This window comes from Herpailurus yagouaroundi, unplaced genomic scaffold, assembly GCF_014898765.1.
Source record: "Herpailurus yagouaroundi ecotype Mexico unplaced genomic scaffold, PumYag 29, whole genome shotgun sequence".
In the NCBI taxonomy this organism is placed as follows: domain Eukaryota; kingdom Metazoa; phylum Chordata; class Mammalia; order Carnivora; family Felidae; genus Herpailurus; species Herpailurus yagouaroundi.
In genome coordinates this window covers 76,560,709-76,585,564 of record NW_024412377.1, presented here as the reverse complement: position 1 = coordinate 76,585,564, position 24,856 = coordinate 76,560,709, and the positions used below count along the sequence as shown (strand labels likewise).

Genomic DNA, 24,856 nt, shown 5'->3' with positions numbered 1-24,856 from the left:
CGTCTGACTTGGACTCAAGTCATGATCTCATGATTCATGAGTTTGAGCCCTGCATCGGGCTCTCTGCTGTCAGCACAGAGCTTGCTTTAGATCTTCTGCTTCCCCCCCCCCCACCTCTGCCCCTCCCCTTCTCTCAAAATAAATAAAATTAAGCAACAACAACAACAGCAACAACAAAAAGACAGATAAGAGGATGTGGAGAACCCTCATGTGCTATTGGTGGGAATATAAATTGGTGCAGCTATAGAAAATAGTATAGAGGTTCCTTAAAAAATTAAAAAAAGAACTACTTTAGGATCTAGCAATTCCACTTCTGGGTATATATCCAAAAGGAAATGAAATCACTACAGACTTCCTCAATTTATGAATGGGTTACCTCCCAATAAATCCATTGCAAGTTGAAAATATCCTAAATCAAAAGTGCATTTACTACTTCTAGCTTAGCAAACATCATAGCTTAGCCTATCCTACCTTAAACATGCTTAGAGCCCTTAATATTGGTTATATTAGAACTACAGTTCGGCAAAATTATCTAACACAAAGCCAATTTTATAATAATGTGTTGAATATCTCATGTAACTTATTAAATACTATACTGAAGGTGAAAAACAGGATGACTGTATGGGTACAGATTGGTTCTAAGTGTCTGGGTTGTTTAACCTCATGATCACATGGTTTACTGGGAGCTGTGGGTCACTGCCACAGCCAGCAGCATGAGAGGTGTCATACCATATATCATTAGCCCAAGAAAAGATCAAAATTCAAAATTTGAAGTATGCTTTTTCTTTCTTTCTTTCTTTCTTTCTTTCTTTCTTTCTTTCTTTCTTTCTTTCTTTCTTTTTTTCTTGTAGCTTCAAGTTTTTATTTAAATTCCAGTTAGTTAGTCTATAGTGTAATATTAGTTTCAGGAGTAGAATTTAGTGATTCAGCACAGCAAAGCCAACAACAAAACTAAAAGGCAACCTTTGGAATGGGAGAAGATATTTGCAAATGGCATATGTGATAAAGGGTTAGTATCCAAAATCTTTGAAGTGTGGTTTTTATTGAATTTGTTATTACTTTGCACCATCATAAGGTAGAATAATCAGATGTCAAACCATTGTAAGTCAGAGACTACATCTCCAAGAGGTATACCATGTCTACAGCATCATTACTTACAATAGCCAAGACATGGAAACAACTAACTATTCACCAATGGGTGAAAAAATAAAAAAATATAAAAAATACATATATATTTTATATACATGTATACATACGTATTAACTCAGACGTATTAATTTATATATAATGGAATTTTAATTTGCCCACAAAAAAGAAGGAAATTCTGTCATTTGTGACAACATGGATGAAACTTAAGGGAGTATGCTAAGTGAAAAAAGTCAGAGAAAAACCAATACTGTATGATATCACTTACACGTGGAATCTAAAATAGTCAAACTCATAGAAGCAAAGAGAAAATCACATTTTTACCTACTTTAAGATGATAAAATATATTTAAAGGATGCTGTATGATAAAATATGTTTAAAGAATGCTGATCCTTTTTTTCATACCTAACTATCTTTATCTACTTCCTTCTCCATGAACTAAACAAAAAGCTATTTTTCCTAAATAATACTGGTAACACCTGTTACCAGTCTGGGTCTAGAGTGGTACTAGTCTGGGTCTAGACTTTCCAACAGAAAGCAAAATTACATATTAAAAATAGTATATGACAATTACCACTTTAGGTAACTCATCACCATATATCTGTCTCTGATAAAAAGTAATATGAATTAACTTACAATATTTTATAGTAAGTGAAAACTAGAAACTATACCTCTTATTGACTTTTATTATCCTATATGCCTTGGTTCGTGCTCGCTTCGGCAGCACATATACTATATGCCTTGGTTCATATTATATTGCCAAATTAAACAGTAGTTTCATTTGTCAGCTCATGACACAAAAGTCCTTTTGAAACACTTTTGCATAATTTGAGAGAAGTATACCCATTATAACCTACTTAAAAGATTATGCCTTTGTTCTAATACAGTACTAAATGTTTACTACTGAAAAAAGGATTAAATTTTTACCTACTTAAAGATAATAAAATATGTCAAAAGAAATGCTAACTTGCTTAAAACAAACTCTCGCATAAGCTTTTTCTTTTCTTTTCTTTTCTTTTCTTTTCTTTTCTTTTCTTTTCTTTTCTTTTTTTCTTTTTTTGGTTAATAGTGAAGTACTTTTAGAGTCAGAAGTTTTCACAGTTTTTATTATTTTTATGATCCCTCTGAACTCATCTAACATGGAAACTTTTCTCCTGTAAAATTTCGTTTGTGAAGTCCATGATTGGTGGCAAATCTTTTCCACCACTTACTTAGTCATGGTTTCCTAAGTGTTATTCATAGCAATTTAAACAGATTATTGTCTTTTAGAAACTCTCTTCCTAGTCAAATAACAACACTGAAGTAAAAAAGAAAAAAATATCATAGAGGAAATTAAAAAACAAAAAACAAAGCCATGGGATTAGTGCATTTTTGTCCTAATAATAATAAAGTTATAGCAGTGTTGTTTGAATTTTATGTTGTAACGGGAAATAATAGCTTCCTGGATAGGTGAGGGTGAAAAACTTTTGTTCAAGAAGTGAGAAGACTTTCTTAGTTGGAAGTTTCATAAGATTCTACAAATAAATCTAATTGAGAAAAAAAGTATATACATATATAAGGTGTATTAGATTCCTAGAGCTAGCATAATAAAGTACCACAAAATGGGCAGCTTAAAACAACATAATTTGATTTTCTTACAGTTCTAGAGGCTAGAAGTCCAAAATCAAGGTGTCAGCAGGGCTATGCTCCCTCTGAAGGCGGTAGCAAAGACGTCTTCCTATCCTCTTGGTATTCTTGGTTTTTTGATACATCACTCCAATCTCTGCCTGATGTATGTGCTCTGAGTCCAAATCTCCCTCTACTTAGAAAGATGCTAGTCATTGAATTAAGACCTACCCTAATCCAGTACAACTTCATCTTAAACTTGATTCCATCTTAAAAGATCCTATTTCCCAGGGTGCCTGGCAGCTCAGTCAGAAGAACACATGACTCTCGATCTGAAGGTTGTAACTTGGAGCCCCACATTGGGTGTAGAGATTACTTAAAACAAATAAAATTTAAAAAAAAAAAATTAAAAAGTTCTTATTTCCCAAGAAGGTCACATTCACAGGCACTGGAGATTAGGACTTGAACATATCTTTTGTAGGGACACCATTCAACCTACAATAGAGCAAACTTTGCTGAAGTAGGCTTTTAAACAGCAAGTGAGCAAGTTAGAAAGTGGCTTTGAAAAGAAGTCCTTAAGATCTTAATTGTGAAATCTCAAAGCCCCATAGAAGATTTTATACTTTTATTTAGCAATCTGTCATCTGATAATCTCAATAAAAAACAAACACTTCGGTGCCAAAGGCATTAAAGATAAAGTCACCAGCCATTTATTCATCTAATATATATATTTTTAACATTCATCACATAAGAATGAGTGAGAACAGGGTAATGAACAATGCAATACCTCCTTTCAATGGCTGGTTATCTAGAAAAGAGTAAGGGAGATAAAAAAAAATTACAACTCATTGCATAAGATGATCATACTGGCATTATAAAAAGATTCCTTTCACAACAGGAAGGAGAGCAGATTGGAAGAAGAAACAACCAAGAGACTAGTTAGAGAGGTATCATGCTGTTAATACAACAGAACATAGGTTGCAAAGGTTAGGTCATGAAGAAATGATTTTAAGGAAAGGAGACACATTCAGAAGATTGCAAGGGTTCAAGTTCTAGCCACAAAACCTACAAAATTACCTGCAGTTTCACCAATCCTTTTCTTGGTGCCCTCTGTTGCAAGGGAAGAAGTCCTTTCTCTTTACTACGTCTAATCCTTCTTCCTGTGTTTTGGAACCCATACTACCCCTTTCTTAGTAATATCTTTCTATTAATTATATTCTTGTTCTTAGACCATAATCTCTTCCTTTTTGCTTCTTATCAGTCTTCGATAAGCCATCCATCACAACACATAGAGCAACAATGACTTCATCTACCACCCTTAACAAACCTTAGCACCACAGCCAACTACCAGATCCTATGTTCTGTTCACAGCTATACTTATAGAAGATCTTGCTTACTTATAATGTGTCCAATTGCTCTTTTCCAACACATTTCTTAATTTATTGCCATTTGGCTTCTCTTCCTACAATTCTTCTGAAATTTCTCTCATTCTAGTTTCCAACAAACTCCGTTGTTAAATCCAGTAAACATTTTCATTGCTTACTTCCCTTGACCTCTCAGCAACATTTGGCAATTTTGACCACCCCCATTGTCTTCATATACTCTCTTACCTTGCCTTTATTGTACTGATTTCAGCCCTGGTTTTCTTCTTGTTTTTCCTTCTTAGTCTCTTCCTCTAGCCATTTCTTATGTGTTATATTCTTCAGAATTCCTCAGTTCATAGTAGACTCTTCTTCAATATTGGGAAAATTAATTTTTTCCATGGATTAAATAATTATTGCTATACTGACAACCCCCAATTATCACTACAATTGAGATCTTGCTCCTCAGCATTAGATCTTTATTTTCAACTGTCAAATAGCACTAGGCTCCCTCATTGGTACTTCAAACTCAGTATGTCTAAAACAACTCATCTCCTCTTCTAAATCCTCTATTCCTCCTATGCTTCACATATTAATAAATGGTAACACTCTATATAAAAACATACAAGCCAACTACTAGGGCACCATGCTTAATCTCCCTTTCTGAACCTCCATCCACCCCAACTCTCTCTCTCTTTCTCTCTCTCTCTCTCTTTCTGCTCCCTCTCTCACTCCCTCACCTCTCATCCTTCAACATTCACATTTTATTCATAATTCTACTGTTACTACTATACTCTTGGTCACTATAACATTTTAACTCCTATAAATTTCTTCTTCTTAAAAAAATTATATTCTCTTCATGATATATATCCCTCCCAAACTGCTCATGAGACCTAGGGGAAGCTGATCTAACCTTCAACTCTATGACTAGGACCTGATTAAATCACATAATTATAGCAATTATATTCCCTTGGAAACAATTCATTTAGGAGCTCATATTTAAGTCAATTTTGGTCATTATTGCCTTTGCAACTGTTATTGTTCCAGGTGTGGCATGGACCTGAAATTTGTCCAACCAGACTCAAGCAAGGGAGTGTTTTGTTCTGTTTTTTTCTTTTCAAATTTGGGGAGAAAGTTTATTTCTCCCCCAGTAGATGTAAGAAATACAGCATGTTAACTTTGCTACTACAATTGATGTTTTGTCATTCTTAAATTTCTTTATAATTCTGCCACAGATGTATATGCCCATAAATGATATTGTATATTATAAACATATATGTAATATATATTATATATACATTCTCCAATTTGGCATTTTTGTCAATTTTTTTTGTTCAGATTTATTCATTTTGATAGCAACAACTAAGTTTCATTCATTTTCATAGTAGTATGATTTCCATTACAAAAATATAGCACAATGTATTTATGCATTACCTTATTAATATTTGTATTATTTTCCTTATTTCTTAATACAAACCAATGCATCTGTAAACATGTTTGAACATGTATCTTTTTGAAGATATGTAAGAATTTTTAAAATATATATTCCCAGAAATGGAATTTCTGGTTACTGGGTACATATTTTCAAAATAAAAAACTAAATGGCTATCCACATGCCTGTAACATTTTACACTTCCACTGGCAGTCTAAAAGAGCTCTGTTCTGCCAAATCTGCAACAAGAGATTTTGTAGTTTTTAAACTTTTCCAATTCTAATGAGTATGAAATGGTATCTTTATGATGTATTTCAATTTGTGTTCTCATGATTACTAATTAAGTCCTTAGTCACATTTTTTTCATATAATTATTGGGCAATTGTTTCTCCTCCTCTATAAATGCCTTTCCTTTTTTTTAGAGGTTTGTGTTTTGCTTATTGAATTTTAGAAGTTTTAGTATTTATTTGTATTAATATATTCAATATTGCCCTATACCTAGGCAAGACAATATAACTAAATGGAAATATATACCATGCTTATTATTGGAAAAATTAATATAGTTAAAATTCCCCCACTATCTGAAGCAATGTACATACATATTCAATGCAATCCCTATCAAAATTCCAATGACATTTTTCAGAGAGCTAGAACAAACAATCCTAAAATTTGTATGAAACCACAAAAGACCCCAAATAGCCAAAGGAATCTTGAAAAAGAAAAACAAAACTGGAAGTGTCAAAATTCCAGACTTCAAGTTATATTACAAAACTGTAGTGATCAAAATGTGTGGTACTATCACAAAAATAGACACATTGCTCAAAAAAAACAAAAAAAAAGTGCAGAAATAAATTCACAATTACATGGTTAATTAATCTTCAATCAAGGAGGCAAGAATATGCAATGGGAAAAATGTAGTGTCTCCAACAAATCATATTGGGAAACAGGACAGTTACATGCAAAAGAAGGAAACGGGACCACCTTCTTACACCATACACACACACACACACACACACACACACACACACACACACCTGAAAATGGATTAAGAAACTAAATATGAGACCTGAAGCCATAAAAATCCAAGAAGAGAGTACAGGCAGTAATGTCTCTGATATCAACTGTAGTAACATTTTTCTAGATATGTCTCCTGAGGCAAGGGAAGCAAAAGCAAAATAAACTACTGGGACTACATGAAAATAAAAAGCTTCTACATAGCAAAGGAAACAATCAACAAAACTAAAAGACAACCTACTGAATGGGAGAAGAAATTTTCAAATGGCATACCCAATAATGGGTTAGTATCCAAAACATATAAAGAACTCAACACCAAAAACAAAACAAAATAAACAAAAAATCACACAAATAATATTATTTTAAAATGAATGGAAGACATGAACAGACATTTCTCCAAAGAAGACATCCAAGTGGCTAACAGACACATGAAAAGATGCTCAACATCATTCATCATTAGGAAAATACAAATCAAAACAACAATCAGATATCACCCCACACCTGTCAGATTTGCTAAAACAAAAGCTCAAGAAACAACAGGTATTGGCAAGGATATGGAGAAAAAGAAACCTTCTTGCACTGTTGGTGAGAATGCAAACTGGTGCAACCACTGTGGAAAACACTAAAGACTTTCTCAAAAAATTAGAAAAAGAACTACCCTATGATCCAGTAATTGTACTATGGTATTTACCCAAAGAGTACAAAAATACTGATTCAAAGGGACACATGCACCCCGATGTTTATACGAACATTATCAACAATAGCCAAATTATGGAAAGAGCCCTAATATCCTTCAACTGGTGAATGGATAAATAAAATGAGGTATATATATATATATATATATATATATATATATATATACACAATGGAATATTACTCATTTATAAAAAGGAATGAAATCTTGTCATTCATGACAGCATGGATGGACCTAGAGGGTATAATGCTAAGCAAAATAAGTCAGTCAAAGAAAGACAATACCATATGATTTCACTCATATGTGGAATTTAAGAAACAAAATAGATGAATAAAGGGGAAAAAAGAGAGAGAAACCAAAAAAAAAAAAAAAAACCCAGACTTTTAACTATAAAAAAGCAACAGATGTTTACCAGAGGAGAGGTAACCATTACCAGAGGGTTGGGGGATGGGTAAGATAGGTGAATGGGGTTAAGAGTACACTTACCTTGATGAGTACTGAGTAATATATGGAACTGTTGAATTACTACTGTATACTTAAAACTAATATGACACTGTATATTAACTGAAATTAAAAGTTACTGAAATTAAAAATTTACTGAATGTAAAAGTAAAAAAAATACTAGAAATGAATCTGAAATGGAGATGGGTGATTTACTTCATAAAAAGTCAAAACAATGGTCATGAAGATGAACACCAAAGTCAGGAAAACAATCCATACAGTATGGTCCTGCTATAAATACAAACACATAGACAAATGGAATATAATCAAGCTCTCAGAAATAAACCTATGTATATATGGTCAATATTTTTCCAAAGGTTTCAAGAATACTCAATGGAGAAAAGAATCTTCAATAAATGGTGCTGAGAATATTCACACCATGTAAAAGAATGAAACTAGGCACTTACTTCTTTCATTCCACTTGCAAAAATTAACATAGAATGGGCTAAAGACTTAAATGTAAATACAGAAACCATAAAACTCTGAGAAGAAAACATAGGAAAAAAGCTCTTTGAGATGGATCTTGGCAATGATTTTATTGGATATGTAACCTAGAGCATAAGGAACAAGATCAAAAATAAATAAGTGGGACTACATCAGACTAAAAACCTTCACAGCAAAAGAAATGATCAACAGAAGAAAAGGATAACTTACCATATAGTATATGGAACAATATTTGCAAATTATATAATTGATAAGGGGTTTATATTCAAAATATGAATATACTCTCCATACCCTTGTTCAATAACCAAACAATTCAATTAAAAAATGGGCAGAGTAAATTATGGAAAGAGCCTAAATGTCCATCAACTGATGAATGGATAAAGAAATTGTGGTTTATATACACAATGGAATACTACGTGGCAATGAGAAAGAATGAAATATGGCCCTTTGTAGCAACGTGGATGGAACTGGAGAGTGTGATGCTAAGTGAAATAAGCCATACAGAGAAAGACAGATACCATATGGTTTCACTCTTATGTGGATCCTGAGAAACTTAACAGAAACCCATGGGGGAGGGGAAGGAAAAAAAAAAAAAAGAGGTTAGAGTTGCAGAGAGCCAAAGCATAAGAGACTGTTAAAAACTGAGAACAAACTGAGGGTTGATGGGGGGTGGGAGGGAGGGGAGGGTGGGTGATGGGTATTGAGGAGGGCACCTTTTGGGATGAGCACTGGGTGTTGTATGGAAACCAATTTGACAATAAATTTCATATATTGAAAAAATAAATAAATAAAAATAAATAAAAAAATAAAAAATGGGCAGAGTATCTGAATAGACACTTTTTCAAGAAGATATACAGATAGCCAACAGGTACATGAAAGCATGCTAACATCATTAACCATCAGCAAAATGCAAATCAAAACCACAGTGAGATATAACTTCATGCTTGTTAGAATGGCTATCATCAAATGACAGTAGGTAACAAATGCTAGTGAGGATGTGGAGAAAAGAAACCCTTCTTCACTGGTGGCAGAATTATAAATTGGTACACCTACTATGGAAAACAGTATGAAGGTTGCTCAAAAATTAAAATAGATCAAACTACCATATGATCTACAGTTCCACTCCTGGAAATGATCCAAAATAAATAAATATACTGTATCAAAGAGATATCTGCACTCTTATGTTCATAGCATTATTATTTACAATAGTCAAAACGTGGAAACAACCTAAGTGTTCATCAATGATAAGGAAGTTGTAGTATATGTATATACAAAGAATAATATTCAGCCATAAAAAAAAGGAAAGAAATCCTTTCATCTGTGATAACATGGACGGACCTGGAAAGCATTTTGACAAATGAAATAAGTAAGAAAGAGAAAGAAAATATACTGGATGATCTCACTTAAATGTGAATCTAAAAGATAGAGGTGGAGGTTGAGGGGCAGGGAAGAATTTGACAAAGGTGGTCAAAAATACAAACTTCCAGTTATAAGATAAATAAATACTGGAGATATAACGTACAATATGATGACTACAGTTACCACTGCTTATCGTATATTTGAAAGTTGAGAAGAGATATATTGAGTTCTCATCATGAAACAAACAAACAAACAAAAACATTGGTTTTCTTTCTTTTTTTGTATTTATTTGAGATCGTGGATATTAATTAAACTTACTGTGGTAATAATTTCACAATATATGTAAGTCAAGCCGTTGTGCTGTACACCTTAAACCTATACAGAGCTATATGTCAATGATGTCTTAACTAACTTGGGGAAAATGAGAGTAAACAGTGTTGAGAAGGAAAATTTGCCATTAATAAATCAAAACTTGATACTTTTCTAGACTACATACAGAACACTGAACGCTACATGTTAAAACAAGAAGTCTTCAATCCAATATTAGTAAGAATTCATTTTTTTAAAGATTGAGGGACTAGGATTTTCATGGTAATTAATTATTCTAAGATTTTGGAGAACATGCAATTTGAAGCTCAGAAACTCTCATCAATTCTAAAACATGAGCATTTCTGCTATAATATTATGAGTGCATTCCTTTAAAACATTCCCTTAGGCAAAAATCAAACACCAGAAATAACAAGGATTATGGAGAAAACATTGTAGAGGTAAACCACTGCAACTTTGTAACCAGAGTTCTAACAAAAAAACACCACAATCTTAATACATTTTAGCACAGCTAAATCCACACTGGGTTTTCACCCAGTACCACTGTTAATCTTTTGTAGGTTTAAACACTGGGACTCACCTCCTTCTGTTGAGATAAAGCTCCTTGGGAACATGAATTTCCAATAGAGATCAATTTCATCAAAAATAAAAATATTTAGAAATAACTTTGCAGCTTCTTCATCTACACTTGCAACATCACTAGATATGTTAACATTGTGAAAAGCATAATGATTCTCAATAGCATTAAATTATTCAAAACGGATTCCAAAGGAAGGTATTACTGTAAGTTTTTTAGCTGTTTCTTTAAGACTTCCATTTATTGCCAAGGTCATCTCTTCAATAGTAAGAAAGATTTTCTTGACTGTTTCAAAAGGTACTTAGTGTTAACCAGTGAAACTTCTGGGTTATACTTCCATCATTTCTCTATTTACCAATCCACATAATTATAAACTAGTTTGTGACAGAAACAATGTTCTGTTGTATCAGAAGTCTATCTTCAAATTTAAAGTATTAACACTACTATCCAAATTAATATAATTTTTATTATACTTTTATTTTCTGAAAAAAGGATAAATATACAGATAATATATATACACACACACATAAACTACAAGCAACTTCAAAATGGATCTGTCATTGTTTTACCTTATTTCCTTGTTGTATATATTTTCAGGTATCTTTTAGATAAGAATATTAATAAAGGATATGAGTAACCTAAGATTATTAAACTAATTCTCCTAGAAAAACGTGTTATATTCTGATATTTAAAATCCTATACACTGTAAAATCATACAGTAAATGTTTCATAGGAAGGTATTTAGTTGTGAAAACACAGATAACCACAGATATATTTCTACTACTTAGGTAAACATTAAGTGTAATTATTCTTTTCTGAATGTAGGGCAGAGAAATAGATCTTACAGAATCTTTAAAGAAGAAACTCCTGTTTTCACACTCTGATCCTCAAATGTTCTGCAATCCCACTGGAATTTCATATAAAGACTAGTGTGTAGGTTTTCATAAATGCATGTTGGAGTTAAGTAAAAAAGAGAGATAGTAGAATATAAATACTCACTGCTTCACAATTCCTTCTGCCAGCCAATCCTGTGAATAGTCCATTTGCAAGGACAGGGATGGAGCTAGAGAGAATTATGCTAAGCGAAATAACTCAACCAGAGATAGGCATATACCAAATGATTTCACTCATATGTGGAACATAAGAAGCAAAACAAATTTATATAGGGGGTAAAAAGAGAGGGAAACCAAGAAACAGACTCTTAACTACAGAGAACAAACCGAGGGTTACTGTATCATTTGGGGGGTGGGGGTGGGGAATGGTTTAAATAGGTGATAGGGATTAAGGAAGGCACTTGTGATGAGCAGTGGGTGTTGTATGTAAGTGATGAATCACTAAATTCTACACCCGGAACTTATATTACACTGTATGTTAATTAACCGGAATTTTTTAAAAAATTGGAGAAAGGAAAAAAAAAGGAATAGGGCAATACATTTACACACAGCGGTCCTTGACTAATGTGTATAACAAAGGAGAAATTCTATCCGTTATTTCTTCTCCCAAGAGAACAATAGAAGCAATGTAGAGAAGTTTTTTGTTTTATAACAATCTGATTTTTTTTTTCAACGTTTTATTTATTTTTGGGACAGAGAGAGACAGAGCATGAACGGGAGAGGGTCAGAGAGAGAGGGAGACTCAGAATCGGAAACAGGCTCCAGGCTCTGAGCCATCAGCCCAGAGCCTGACGCGGGGCTCGAACTCACGGACCGCGAGATCGTGACCTGGCTGAAGTCGGACGCCCAACCGACTGCGCCACCCAGGCGCCCCAACAATCTGATTTTTATACTAACATTTAGAAAACTGCTATAAATTTGGATGGTTGTACAATGATGTATGAAATACTTATAACAAAAACTCTCTAGAGAAACACATTTAAGCTTAAAAAAATTCCACAAATGGTTGACACATTTTCTACATTTAAATTTGAATATTTTTCACATGAAATAATTATAATTATCATACAATTAAATATAAAAACATATAACAATGGAAATCAGCTCAGGCATCAGGTAGTCTTTATCAATAAAACTCAAGTCAAAGTAAAAATAAAGATGTATATGATCATTTTGACTTTTGTGTCTACTAAAATTAAAGGAGCATGAAACTATGTATTGCAAACTAGCCAACTGACCAGAGATAGTTTCAAAAGAAACCTCTCCACGGTGAAATAAAAGATAAATAAAATGTTAATTTTTAAGAAGCTTGAAACTGCCTTCTTTTGGAGAATAAGTATGACATTAATTTAAATTTTTATTATATGAACTGGACTGAAAAATCTAATTTTATTTTGAAAAATTATTGAGAAATAAACATCCGCAGCCTGAATTAAATAAGAAGAACAAACTATATGAATCCTAAGTAGTCCTACATAACCAAAAGCTAATAATTAATACATGTCACTAACAGAATTAACTTATGTATATTTTCCCACTTCTGCTTCATCTTTTTCATTAAAAGTATTCTTTTTATTAGTTATTAAATGTGTATTTTACAATATATTTCAAAAATCCAAAACACAGGGACTATATTATTATATTTGTACTCAAACTATAATAAACTTACGGGATCATATGAGTCACATTCATTAATTAAACATGTAACTATATTATAATTATTTCAAATTTTATTAGTATAACATTCCATCGATGGACTGACAGTGTATAATTCTTCCACATTAATGATCCAGTTATAAATTAGTTTTTTCTTTTTTTTTTTACTGTTGGATTCTTCACGGGCATATGCAGGATTTCACTGTTATCCTTTGGTAAATATTTACATAGGCAAAATGCAATAGCAGTGAAGAAGATAGTGACTACTTTGCAAATACAACCTGAATTAAAAAAAAAAAAAAACCATCAGATGTGTCAATCTATTCAGAGCAAAAATATTTGTGGAAAGAATGCTATTTACCAAAGAAATGGTAAGTATATTTAATCTCTTTAAAATATCAATTTTCTAATTATAGAATGTAATTAATGTTATAAACATATCAAGTTACTAAAGGAGATTTTTTAATGTTTACAAAAGCTTTAAAATTTCTTAAAAAGTGTGTCTTTTTTCACAGAATGTATTAACTCTAAAGCTTAAAAATACATTGCTGCTAACTTAAATATCAATAGGAACTGGAACCTATTTAAGCCACTTCATGCAGCTTTATTCTTTTTGAAAAAGTCACCATTTTCCAAATATAAACAGAAATATTACAAGCATTATATAAAAGTACTTGAGCTTAGAATGCAAAAGACCCTGAAAATTAAAGTAAAAAATATTCTAGAGCAACAACATCAATTATCTGACAATATCAATTATAGTGGTTACAGAAGATAAAGAAACATTAATGAGTCTGTCATTTATAATGACACAATAATTTTCATACATTTATAATAGCCCAACACTGCAAACAACCAAATGAATTTTAACAAGAGAATGGATAGATTATAGTATATTCTCAAAATGAAATAGTATTTGGAAATTTTTTTTAAATAACAAACTACTGCTGTAGAATAACATGGATGAATCTCCCAAAAGCATAATATTAAACAACACAGAAAAAAAAAAAGAGTATATACTGCATTCCATTTGCATAAATTTTTAGAACAGAAAGAGCCAACATATTGTAATAGAAATCTGAAACAGGTTTATCTCTAGAGGAAGGAAATTGACTGAAAAGGGACAGGGGATAAATTTCTACAGCTTGTTTTGAGGTGCTGGTTCCACAGATGCACTCATTTATCAAAAGCCATCAAACTAAAAACCTAAGATATATGTTAATTGCATCTTAATTGCATCTCAATTTTTTTTTAAAGATATATTTTTCACAAACTAAACACAGTGTGACCAGCATCTGGATCAAGAACAAAACAGCTGTCAATACCCCAGAAGCTTTCCTTCATGTTTCCTCAAAGTCACTAACCAGAATGGGTTACTTTTATTTTTGAAATATAGTTATAGCAGGTCAAAATTATGTAAGTGGAATCACAGAGTGCATACTCAGTTGTTTGATTTCTTTCTTTCAAAATTATGTTTGTATGATTAATTCATATTTTATATAGTTGTGTACCTTCTGTTTTCATTGCCATATACCATTCCATTGTTGATTTTACCACAATTTATATATCCATTCCATTGTTTATTGACTGATTATTAAATTTTGTGAATTCTTTCAAGTCTTTTGTCCATTTTTTCCATTATTAATCCTTTGCTTATTTTGATATATGGGAGTTCTTTATATATTTTGGACATTGGTTCCTTTTTACACTTTACCTTCTAAACTATGGTTGTCTATTAATTATTTCTTTTAACGATCAGAACTTTAAAAAGTTTACACTAAACTGCCACAAAAGCATATTCTTATTTCAGTTTCTTCTGTTTGCTCTATCCAACTGTATTTCTCTATGTCCTTTATTATTGTTATCTCCTTTTAGTAGCTCCTTAGCAGGATCTCTAAGCAGTTCACCAGCTTTGTCAATTTTGTGCTGTGTTTGAAAATAGATAAGCATGTTACATGTATATCTAAAATAAAAATTAAAAGGCTCAGTAGTGTCTTAAGAGGACTTCCTTAAGAACAAAACCTAGTTTTGTTGAATTATCTCTGAGAAATTAATTTTGACTTCTTAAATGTCATTTTTTACTTTTTAATTGTTTTTTAAAATTTGACTTTACTCAATGTTCAGTGTAGACTAAGTTTGCTGGATAATTGACTTTTGAATTACAAGGCACCGCTATATACTGTTCATCACAGAAGTATTTGTTTTTGTTAAATATTAGAGTCTATCATTATGTTTCTTCAAGTTAATGAACTCATTAAAATCACAAAACATATAAACACTTTTAAATATTTATCATACCAACATCTATACAATAAAATTATTGAATGTTAGTAGAGATTAAGACTTCAGAAATTATATAGTCCAACATCCTCATTTTACAGATGAACAAACTGAAATCAAGGAAGATATATATTTTCTAGAGTAATACAAGCATACCTAGATTTTCTCAAAACTGACCATAACACAGCTCATACCACCATAGTATCTCAATTCCTCATATCTTTATTTATTCAATAAATACTGAATACTAGCTAGGTAGGCTGTTACATCATTAAGCAAAAGAGACTGTGAAACTCACATGTAAGTAGGGTGAGAGTATCCTGATGTTCTCTGGGGATGTGAAAAATTTTTTTTAATTGTCCAATCTTTTACTATGTAAATAGCAAGGGTTACAAGGTCAAGCAACTTGGTTGTATATGTATATGGGCAAAATTACTTCCCAAATTGAAATTTTGCTAATTACCACCCTTTATTCAGGAACAACATAAAACAATTGTGTATTTAATGCAGTGACTCAAATATTCATATAAATACTTTAATACTTCAGTTTCTAAAATATTTTCTATATAATAAGGGTTCTTTAAACATCAAAATATCCATTTGTTCGTAGTTTATTATTATTGTACATTACTATAAACAACCATACATGTTTAAAAGTTTTACTTTTCTGTAATTCTTTAATAGGTATCACTTACATATTCCTACCAATAGGTAGGCCATTTTCATCTTGTTATAGAGCCAACAATTTCCTTTTTTCCCACAGTATTCAGTCTCCCGAAAGATACAAGAAATATCTGCTGTCATTTTAAAAACTATTGGTCCAGGTATAGTCCCTATGAAAAATGCAATAATTATAAATGCTCTATGAAAACACTACAGGTTAGGATAAGTATGATTTTTATTCTAAAATTAAACTGATGTATTTAGCCATCATCACATTTAAATATATCATTTAAAATTATCTAAGAATTTACTTATAAGTAGGATTATTAAGAACTGGAAAAAAACTGTATTTTTAAAAAATCCTTATTCCTGTAGGTATAAAAAATTAGTTGCTTTCATATTTTTAGAATGACATACATGTAATCAGTTTATGTTTTTATGTTCTCTATGTTTTCAATCAATGAAAAGTTAGTTTTTTAATGCAATGTACATCTGTTATTGATCAAGATATTGAGAGAAATAACTAGGAATGTAAATGCTTTGGTATGTTTGTAGCAACCCTAGATTCAGAGGACCTCATATCCAGAAGAAGAGTTGTGTACTGCCTTAGGTAAATTTCTGTATACTCTCAGAGACAACATCTCCTCAGCAACAATTTCAGCTAAAAGTGAATTAGAAGTCATTTTTTAAAAAGTCACCCCAAAGACATTAGAACTGAAATCTCAGAACTAAGATATCTTTACTGACATCTAGTTTACTATAACTTCATTATGTCAGGGCCCTCATGCTTCATGACTTATGACTCCTGCCAAAGACCACTATCCAAGATCACTATCAAAGATTGCCAATTCTCCCAATCTTACTGAGTGCTGGCACTCTGTTTATAATCGTTCAAGGTGAAAAACCTAAGCCTACTATTCATTTTTTTCTATTTTCCTTCATATTTTTCCAATCCATGATAAATCTTTAAGACACTAACTCTAAACATATCTTGGATATGTTGATTTCTGTGTCTCTTTCACAACCTTCAGAATCCAATTTAACATAATTCTGGTTTAGACTGCAGCAAAAGCCTTTTTTTCCTTTACATTTATCTTCTATAAGTATTTTTCCCTCCAGAAGCAGAGTTATCTTTTAAACAGAAAACAGATAATATCTATCCTCTGCTTCAAATTATCTGTTGGCAAAATACTGTTAGATATAGAGGCAGTCTGTATCTAAAGTATCATCTTGTTCCACCCTCTTCCAACAAAAATGTATCAGTCTCACTAGCTTCCTTTCTCATGTTAGAAACTGTTTATGCATTAGCTGTTTCTTAGGTTCTGTCTTCCAAAACAAATCTGTCCTTATCGATCAGGCCATGATTCACATAAAAATATGCTCTCATTTTTCCTAATTAAAAAAGCCAATTTTAACCCCACATATTGATCTAGGTATAGAATTATTTCTCTGATCCCTATCCAAGCCACACTTAAATTTTTCTATGTTCTTGACTCCATTTATCATATGTCTTTCAGTCTTCAATCCAGTTTAATCTCGTTTCCTTGCCCCATCAATATTTTTAATCAACTTTTGAATCAGGGGTGCTAATACAGTCATAATGTAGATAATTTAGATTTGAAAGCTAGTTTTTGCTATTTTAAGAAAGCCTGAAGTACAGAGTGCATTACCATCTGAGAAAAACAATTTTCTTTCTTTGGCTATAAGTCCTTAAAAACATCAGAGTCTTTGGTAATGAAAATGTTGTTAGTGACTCCCCAAACATGCAAGCAGTGTTGTGGTTATGTGTTTTGTTTCATCTTACCAAACCACTTGGACAAGATTGATGAATATACATCTAATCAAATAGACTGTCCTGTCTGATCAAATATAGTATTAATGCATATTTTATATGACAGGATCGGCTTTGTATTATGTATTGTCTTTTTACATAAATATTGTCTCCTAAATTCTGCAAAGCAGCTCCCCGATTCACTTGTGTTGTGTCAGTTTACCATTTTTATTTATTTGAAATTCTAAATATACACGTAGACACACATATCAAAAAATCAACAATTCAGTGTAATAAAAGATTGCCGAAAGTCCATACCAAATATTCTCAAAAACACAAAGGCCAAACCCAAGGCCAAAGAACGTTGATTGTCAGATACAATCCTGTGAGCAAAGAGTAATGATATTATCAAAACATTGCTATTAATAGCTTTAGAGAATTTGCTAGGTTATTATTATTTTATTACTATTATAATTTTTTTGTTATTTTTTTTTTACTCTTCATCAATTAAACTAAAAATCTTTAACCAGTTAACAGAGTTCAATCTAGGTGAATTAAAGAAGTACAATTCCTTCAATTTTTCATAATCCTTCCCCTTGCCAACTGATTCCAAAGCTTCTTGCTCTTCACAAGGAGGAAGCATTTACGGGCCAGACCCTCTGCCCCAGCCTCTTTTTTCCTTTGCTGAAAAAAAATTCGGCACTAACTATCACACTTACCTTTTCTCCATTTTGAGGTGCACATCCACTACTTTACATTTCTCCTTTTTCCCCTGTGAAATCCACTCTACATTTCTTTACCTTTATCTCTGTCTTGAGAGACTGATCTAAATGTGCTACATCAATAGGCTCTCTTGCCTTCTGGCTTCTAATTACAGTTTGCCAATTGGGCACTCGAGAGTGAGGAAGGAGAGTGAGGTCAAGGTGTTTCTTCCCAGGTTCTCTCCCCAGAGTGAAATCCTGCTGACTAGGTCACTAGGCAAAGCAGTCCTCTCTACAGGTCTCTCTCTCTCTTTCCTACCCTTGTTTTCTTTTGGGTAAGTGGTAACAGACCAGGGGTACTGCACTATATGCCTTATGATTCTTATACTCCACCCACATTTTAAATAGCCACTTTCTTCAACCTTGCTTAAATTATCCTAATTTGAGAGCCCCTTCTCTTTCCTGCTGGACCTCTGTTACCCTCACTATTCAAAAGCTAAAATAAACAGAAATAATTTTCCAAATATAAAAAATGAAGCTCTCTTGTATTTCCTGTAGGTCAAAGCAAGTATTTGTTTTTAAAAAATGCATAAGGGGCACCTGGGTGGCTCAGTCGGTTAAGCGGCCAACTTCGGCTCAGGTCATGATCTCGCGGTCCGTGAGTTCGAGCCCCACATCGGGCTCTGTGCTGACAGCTCAGAGCCTGGAGCCTGTTTCAGATTCTGTGTCTCCCTCTCTCTGACCCTCCCCCATTCATGCTCTGTCTCTCTCTGTCTCAAAAATAAATAAACGTTAAAAAAAAATTAAAAAAATAAAATAAAATAAATGCATAAAACCACATATCAGTTTGGAGACTCAATTGAAAATACAATAAAAAATAATAAACCATTGAACATTTTAGGAAGTAAAAAAAATAAAAACTACATTTTATTTAAAAAAAAAACTCTTTGCTTACCATTTTTTTCCTTGTTCTAGGACTTGCACAATGAACTAATATGACCAATATTTTCATCCAAACAACTCAATATACTAAAATGTAGCATTCATACAATATTTTGTGACTATCTCACAAAAAGTAAGATAATTCCACCCGTATCAACCTGGTAGAAATATTCTTTCCTCAAATGTTTACTACCAGGAAAATGAAAACAAATTAACCAATCCTCAAAAGATAATGGTATTTTTAAATAAAAAAAATTATTTATACTTCCATAGTAAGCAGATTCTTAAGGGAGGAAAAAGAAAGTGTCACATTTTAGAACTACACTTTAGTATAGGTCTTGGTATAAAGTGGAGATATTAATAATATCCCTAACTATAATTGAGTGTTCTGCTTCATTTAGCACATGTAGTTTTCTTACATGGATTATCATTGCTTTCCGAAGCATATATAGAACTGACCATAATTCATAAGTAGCATTATTAAGAAGCATTTATATATTGGGAGCACCTCGGTAGCTCATTCGGTTGAGCTTCCGACTCGATTTCAGTTCAGGTCATGATTTCACAATCATGAGATCAAGCCCCATGTCAGCTCTGCACTGATTATGGAGCCTGCTTGGGATTCTCTCTCTCTCTCTCTCTCTCTCTCTCTCTCTCTCTCTCTCTCTCTTTCTCTCTCTCTCTCTCTCCCTCTCTCTCTTTCAAAATAATTAAATAAATAAACTTTTAAAAAAGAAGCATTTTTGTATCTTCACTTCTGATATACAAGATAAAAAGATTAATGGTTCCCAGGATTTTCCATCAGTTAAATGAATAACACAAAATAAATAATAGCTTTGTATTAAAGATATTTAATGGAAAATGAATGAAGCGAATGGTTTTTTGTATATTGTCTAATAAGTAAGGCTATAATAGGGTGTTTAAGAATATCATGGAATAAACAAAAATTTGTTAGTACTCTTCCAAAATGTAAAAAGGCAGCTTCCACTATCTCTCATGACTTCTAAACTTACATTTCCACTCCACATCATTCTTATAAGACATCAGCTCTAGATTTAAATTCCTGTTTTGCACAAAAGCTGCTCCTTCCCCAGTGCTCCCCCATCACAAGTGGAGCTGTCATCCACCATCATGCAGTGTTCAAGTCCAAAATGTGAAAAGAGGCACCTGTGATCCCATCCTTTTCCTCATGGACCAGAACCAATAACCAAATACTGTGATTTTTAAAAATACATTTTTTGGTCCTTTCTCTGATTTAAAAAAATATACATTTAATCTCTAATTCCACCAGCCTATTCCAAGTCTATATCTTTCTCCTGAAAACAAACCAAAAAAAAAAAAAAAAAAAAAAAAAAAAAAAAAAAAAAAAAAAAAAACTGAAATGACTTCCTAATTTATCTCCCAACAACCATCCTTATACTTTCAGCCCACTCTCCACCTAAGAGCCAAAGTGATTTTTCTGTACTGTGAAACTCTGATTACTTCACTGTCTCCCGTAGGATCCTTTAACAGCTTCCCCTTGTTCTTATGATAAAACCTAGAATTGCAAAAAAACATTTACAAGAGTCAGCCTTATCACATCAGTCTTACTGGATGCCACTTCACACCTCACTTTTGCCTTCATTACCCTCCTTGTTCACGACATTCTATAACACAACAATCTTACAAAGCTACTTCTCCCACTCAGAATCTTCACATTTGTCCTTCCCACTGTGTGAATACTCATCCCCTATCCCTCAGGGCTCAGCTTAAATATCAGTTCTTCAGGAACACCCTCTCTGAATCCTCACGCACAGTGAGACCGTCCTATAATTTTCTCATCGAATTTTACTGCATTTTCTTTGCAGTGTGTTTTAAAATTATAATTGAATACTTATTAGTCAAGACACATTTTTTTGGTGGAGGGCGCCTGGGTGGCTCAGTCAGTTAAGCCGCCGACTTCGGCTCAGGTCATGACCTTGCGGTTTGTGGGTTCAAGCCCCAAGTCGGGCTCTGTTGGAAAGGAAAGAATTGAAAAACTAGTTTTTCTTAATGAGCCCCTGATAGAGAGATACAGACAAGTTAGGATACTTTTCTGTTTAGACTTTACTTCACACAGCGTCAGATTGCAACAAATTTCTCCAGAGGAAAAACAATTTTGTCATTCTTAGTCCCATGTAATCACCAGTAACTGCCAGTTTGCTTGCCCCAGGGGTGACCCTCTACCCGGACCTAGTCCAGACTCTCAGGACCTAGCCTTCATCAAGAATTGGCCAAGAATCTCAGGGACAGCTTTAGATCTCCAATTCACCTCTAAAAACCTCTGCTCTCTCTGGAATTTTAATCCCTCTAGTCCTGTGCCTTTAAATGTATTATTTTTATCATGTAACCCATCTTTTCTTGTTGCCCTCTGTAGGACCATTGGCTTACTACAAACTCCATCCTACCCCTCTTCCTTGACTCTTATTATCACTCATTTGACAATGATTTCACAATTTATGTCTTTGACTTTGAATCTTATTGTATTTTTAAAATTAAACTTTATTTGTTGAATTTGTAGTATAATTACATGCTTTGGAAAGCAAAACAGTATAAAGAGAATATGCTGAAGAATCCTGCTTGCTTCTACCCTTGCTGTCATCTACCTCTATTTCTACCCCCTCCTTTTGGTTACCTTTAGGTTACCATTTTAATTACATTCTTTTTTATACCTAGTGTTCTTTTATGCAAATACAAATAACTGTAAATGCATATCTCTATATTTATTTATTTCTTCACAGGAAGTAGCATACTATATTCACTGTTCTTTTTTCGTGTAACAATATATTAAGATCCTTTCCTACATGAATATAGAGCTCCACCCTATTAATTTTTTTAGTTGCATTACATTTCATGTGCAAAAATGCAATCATTTATTCAACCAGTCTGTTGCTCCTTTATACTTAGATTTTTCCCACCGTTTTGTTTCATATATATATATACACACATACACATACACCCATGTATATTATATATCATATCATATATATATGAAATAAAAACATATACATATATGATATAGATAAACTTACAGATGTAAATGTGTCTGTTTACAGGATGTCCACAATAAGGATTTCAAGAAGTATAAGTGCTGGCATAAAGGATAAGCACATCTGCAAATTTTTTAGGTATTAAAGATCCCCTTTCACAGGAGATGTACTATGTTGTGCTCTTTCAAGCAATATTATGAAGGTACTTGTTTCTACATGGCCACATAAACAGATTCTATAATCAAAGTTTTATCCCTGTCACCTAGATAAATAAGAAATACTATCACATTAAAATTTTAATTTCTATGTCACTTATGGGTATGGCTGAACATTCCTTCACGTTTGCATTTTTGCTCTCTCTTTGATGCTTTTCCACTTTTCTACAGAGTTGTTAATCATAAGAGAGCTTTACTTATTAGAGGGATTAAACTTTTCATATGATAAGAGTTGCTTATACTTATTGTTCCTTGAATTTTGACTTTGGTTATTATTTTTAATTTTATGGAGTACCTTTTTTCAGTCTTTCCCATTTTTAGATTTTGAGTCATAGTTGGAAATACCTTGCTCGTTTCTTTTCTTTTCTAACGTTTATTTATTATTGAGAGACAGAGAGACACAGAGCGTGAGCAGGGGAGGGGTAGAGAGAGGTGGAGACATAGAATCTGAAGTAGGCTCCAGGCTCTGAGCTGTCAGCACAGAGCCCAACGCGGGACTTGAACTCACAAACTGCAAGATCATGACCTGAGCAGAAGTCGGTCACTTAACCAACTGAGCCACCCACGCACCCCAATACCTTGCTCTTTTAAAGATAATAGTGAAATAAGTCAATTTTTTTTCTTTTTTTTAAAAGAGATAAGCTCTAAATTTTTTTTATGTTTATTCATTTTTGAAAGACAGAGACAGAGCACAAGCAGGGGTGAGGCAGAAAGAGAGGGGGACACAGAATCTGAAGCAGGCTCCAGGCTCTGAGCTGTCAGCACAGAGCCCGACGCGGGGCTCGAACCCAAGAACTGTGAGATCGTGACCTGAGCTGAAGTCAGACGCTCAACCAAATGAGCCACCCAGGCACCCAGAGTCAATTTTTTTTCTAGCACTTGTATTGCTTAACACTTTTTGTTTTTTTTTAATCTTTGTTCCATTTTAGTTTTCTCTGGTGTGTTTATACTCTGGATATTTTTTTCCCCCTGAAGACAATCTCATTATACTCAAACAAATCTCTTTTTCTTTCCCCCTTCTTTCTTTTTTACTTTCTTTCTTTCTCTTTCTTTCTTTTCTTATTTTTTTTAATGCTTATTTATTTTTGAGAGAGAGAGACACAGAGTGCGAGCAGGAGAGGGGCAAAGAGTGAAACACAGAATCCAAAGCAGGCTCCAGGCTCTGAGCCGTCAGCACAGAGCCCGACGCAGGGCTCGAACCCACCAACTGTGAGATCATGACCAGAGCTGAAGTCGGACACTTAACTGACTGAGCCACCCAGGCGCCCCTCTTTCTTTCTTTTTTTTTTTTTTTTTTTTACAAGAAAGAGAAAGAGAGAGAGAGCATAAGCTGGGAGTTGGGGGAGACACAGAGAGAGAATCTTAAGCCCGTTCCACACCCGGCGCAGAGCCCAACATGGGCATGTGGGGCTCAGTACCATGACCCTGGGACCATGATGTGAGCCAAACTCAAGAGTCAGATGCTAAACCAACTAAGCCACCCAGGTGCCCCACTCAAACCACTTTCTAAAAGATGAATCTTTGATTCACTTCTTTAAGATCTCACTTTCATTTTACATTAAATCCCCATATAATTTGAGATCTATTTCTAGACTTACTGTCATTCTATTCATAAATCAATACTATATTGTTTTAATAATTAAAATTTTATGGTACATTTCAGCTTATGAGACTAAAGCTCCATTATTGTGTTCCTTTGTTTAAGATTCCCAAGCTATTCTTGCTTGTTATTTTTCCCTAAGAGATCTAAAATCAGATTTTAAAGTCCAATAATTCTATTCTATTAATTATTACATTAAGATTATCAATTAACTCAAAAAGAACTAATATATTGGTGATGTTAGGTCTTCTATCCGTATATTGAATACATCTTCCCCAACTGTTAAGTCAGTCTATTTTTGTAATATTCATATGTGTGTGTATGTATATGTGTGTTTCATTTTTTTTTACTTTTTATTTTGAAATTATTTATTTCTGAAGCTGACAGGTAGTTATAAAAGTCGTACAAAGTACCATGTGTTCCTTTACCCAGCATCCCCCAGTGATGAAAGCTTATGTAACTATATATAATATTAAAACCAGGAAAACGACATGCACTTATTTATGTTAATCAGACTACAGACCTTAGTCTGTTTTCATTTTCCAGTTAATGTAGGTTAAAAAATTAATTTAAACTGAATTTGTGTGTGTGTGTGTGTGTGTGTGTGTGTGTCTGTGTGTGTGCAAGAGTGCATGTAGCTCTAAGTGTGTGTTATTTTTTTATATAC

The 24,856-nt window shown here is 33.1% G+C and overlaps 1 protein-coding gene across 2 annotated transcripts in view; it reads right to left on the bottom strand.

Moving 5' to 3' along the window:
- Window positions 1-13,029: 13,029 nt before the first annotated feature.
- The window catches only part of SLCO6A1 (solute carrier organic anion transporter family member 6A1), a 101,073-nt gene continuing 89,246 nt past the window's right edge, over window positions 13,030-24,856 (bottom strand). Inside the window, exons 11-13 of one of the 2 annotated variants that reach the window (XM_040447706.1) lie at window positions 18,042-18,106; window positions 15,985-16,122; window positions 13,030-13,290 (exon numbers count right to left, since the gene is read on the bottom strand). In XM_040447706.1, coding sequence (XP_040303640.1) covers window positions 13,154-13,290; window positions 15,985-16,122; window positions 18,042-18,106 — 340 coding nt within the window. In that variant the 3' untranslated portion in view covers window positions 13,030-13,153. Of the gene's footprint in view, window positions 13,291-15,984; window positions 16,123-18,041; window positions 18,107-24,856 lie in introns of those variants that run through there. The other variant, XM_040447719.1, reaches the window with a different exon arrangement.